The sequence below is a fragment of the Opisthorchis viverrini genome (assembly GCF_000715545.1).
Source record: "Opisthorchis viverrini unplaced genomic scaffold opera_v5_211, whole genome shotgun sequence".
In the NCBI taxonomy this organism is placed as follows: domain Eukaryota; kingdom Metazoa; phylum Platyhelminthes; class Trematoda; order Opisthorchiida; family Opisthorchiidae; genus Opisthorchis; species Opisthorchis viverrini.
The window spans coordinates 877314-880207 of NW_008751861.1; the positions used below are offsets into that span (position 1 = coordinate 877314).

At 48.5% G+C, this 2894-nt stretch overlaps 1 protein-coding gene across 1 annotated transcript; it reads left to right on the forward strand.

The window, feature by feature from the left end:
• Positions 1-344: 344 nt before the first annotated feature.
• T265_14496 (hypothetical protein) lies at positions 345-1007 on the forward strand (the record flags this gene model as incomplete). Its single annotated transcript, XM_009173915.1, has 3 exons — positions 345-573; positions 609-899; positions 937-1007. The coding sequence occupies 3 exons, from the start codon at positions 357-359 to the stop codon at positions 1005-1007; spliced, it is 579 nt and encodes a 192-aa protein (XP_009172179.1).
• Positions 1008-2894: the final 1887 nt, after the last annotated feature.

The following is a 2894-nucleotide window of genomic DNA, read 5'->3' on the forward strand; positions in this document are numbered from 1 at the left end:
AGCGACAGCCACTGACCGGCATGAACAAAATCAACCCGGGAAACTTGGGCAAAAGCCTCGATCCTGTGTATCAATCCGTGAATTCGTGAATCCGTGCACAGCGTTGACATACTTAATTTCGAAAGCCGAGGTCGCAAAAAGCAACGCTACATTTTTTTTTAAATTTAACTTCTAAAAGAAACCTGGCCACCGAAACTCCAGGAAAAATATACGATCGCCAGAATACTGTTCACCATCGTATGACATAATGAACTGTGTACAGGCTGAAGAGTTTAAGTGTGCTAATCTCAGGTGCGGCCACTCGAATTAGTTTCGTTACTCAGGCGTGGTTTGCCTCTTGATAGCCTCGCTACACAATGAGTAGGGTCCCGAAAGTGTTCGGAAAGACTTATACGACCCCTCGTCGGCCGTTCGAGAAGGAGCGTTTAGATCAGGAACTGAAGTTGATAGGTGAATATGGACTTCGAAACAAACGTGAGGTGTGGCGGGTGAAGTATATGCTCGCCAAGATCCGAAAGTCCGCTCGGGAACTTCTGACGCTGGACGAGAAGGACCCTCGAAGACTATTCGGAGGTGAGCCCACCACTTCTGTTTTCGTTTACTTCAAGGTTCCGCTTTACTTCGCCGACTTGTAAGGGTTGGTGTGTTGCCTGAGGATAAAATGAAGCTCGATTTTGTCCTGGGTCTTAAAATAGAAGATTTTCTGGAGCGCCGGTTGCAGACGCTGGTTTTTAAACTGGGACTTGCCAGAAGTATTCACCACGCTCGAGTCTTGATTCGCCAGCGACACATTGGCGTGCGCAAGCAAATGGTAAATTGTCCCGGTTATCTGGTGCGCCTCGACTCTTCTAAGCACATCGATTTCACCCTGAACTCCCCTTATGGAAGCGGCGGACCAGGTAAGATTTGTTCGCACCTTACTATTGCTCCGTTTAGGTCGTGTCAAGAGGAAGAAAATGAGGAAGGCGCAAGGTGGGGATGCCGACAACGGAAGTGAAGAAGAATAAGACATGTTCATAATAAAATTTCCGGATACTCCTGCGTTGTGGCCGCTTTTGCATTCGGTTTGGCAGGTATTCTAAATTTACTTCAGTGTAGGTCAGTTGTCCGAACCGTGACAGTTTACAAGCTCATAGCCAACTCATTTCTTACACGAAAACACAGGATTCGTCATTGGGTCAGCTTATATATGGTCTATTGTGTCCCGCCCACACTGATCACTCGTTCTACCTAGAGAATTCCCGTGGTGGTGAAACTAGTTTACTCTTTCAGAAATGTGCATGGAGCCATCATATTCAGAGCCCGCTTCAATCTCAGAGGTGTCCGACTATGTCTACTAAGGCGTCATTGTGGTGCTGGCGCTGACGAACTTTCACCTGCTCCGTCCAAGAATGGTGGTGAATTCTAGCCTTTTTGCGTTCATCTGGGAGCAGGACACCGCCCCTGACAACTGGGACGAGTTGATAATAATGCCAATTTTTCAAAAAGGGTATCCGCAGTCAATGTAGTAACCACAGATGTGTCAGTTTGACTCATGACGGCTTTCCAAGCCCCTGATTCTTGTTCATATGGTAGGAAGCGAACCCTCAGACCTTATGAATCAAACGGGGTTTTGAAGCCTCGCCAACCACATCTCCACACTGCATCTTGTGTTGGAGCAACGCCACATGTACAGGGGACTCGCTATCTCGGTGTTCCTTGACATTAAGAATGCGTTGAATTTTATTGATTGTTCACTGCTTTGAGCCTCACCTGCCCAACCGGGTATTATCCAGGAATTCGAACCTAATCTGATCCCTACATTCTGTTCGTGCAGGAGCGTGTGGTGAACTCTCGAAGTCCGACAAGGACTTCCCATTCCTCAGTTTCGTCGTTGATTAACTGAGTACCCAGACAAAATGGCGGTCATCTTTGAAAACCAAGGCAAAGCACCGACCACCGTCATGCCATCTTTCGGCATGCGCTCACAATATAAGTGCAGTCATGCTTCGGAACGTGCTTTCTTTGACCAAACCCTCAAGGAGAGTCACTGGAGATTGTGGAGAATGTTACATACCTCAGTAGTTGTATTGGCTTCCGCGGAAGTGCGTCTGATGGAGTCACCGCGCAAATCTCATCGGCCCGGATCACGTCATTTGCAGCGTCAAAGAGGCATAGTTCACGGTCTGAGTGGTAGGGTAAACCGGACTACGGCAATATTTATTTTGTATTTGTGAGACAGCCTCGGCGGAAGGATGATATGAGGCCTATTCAGTTTCCTGTCCACCGATGCCCCAGAAACATCATCATCAAGGACAGCAACATCAATATTGGCACTGATGCTTCACTGCCGTGAAGAGAAAAGAAAAAATGGGTGAGGGTGACCTAGTGCTGGCCTATATCAAGCATTCTTAGGCGCCTACAACTCCAGCCGGTCAATCAGACAGTCTGGAAAGAAACTGACCGCAAGAACGCCACTGACATCGATTAGCCGCCATTTCTTGCAACGTCTCCAGCTAAGCACAGACAGGGTCACGGGGACCCCATCCTGGAAGGCGCACAACACTAACAACACCCAAACTCTTCGTGATCTCTTTCACGCCTTTCTGCCAAGTCATGTGCTGTTCACCTCGCGGTTTGCACCACCCTGAAGGAGGCATGGAGAACAACACTCGTCTCGGTAGACGGTGTTTCGGCATGCTTAGCACATGACCGAGTCATCGTAGACGATGATGCTGGATGTTTTTCTCGGATTAAGGCGCCCACAGAACAACCAAATACCCGTTTTCTAATCACCTCGTTACTAACACGCTGCCGCCATCCGAAACCAGCCACGCTTCTGAGGCATCGGTGGTCGAAAACCTGAAGACGCCTCACATCATCTACCCGAAGAGGCCATGTCTCGCACCCATACA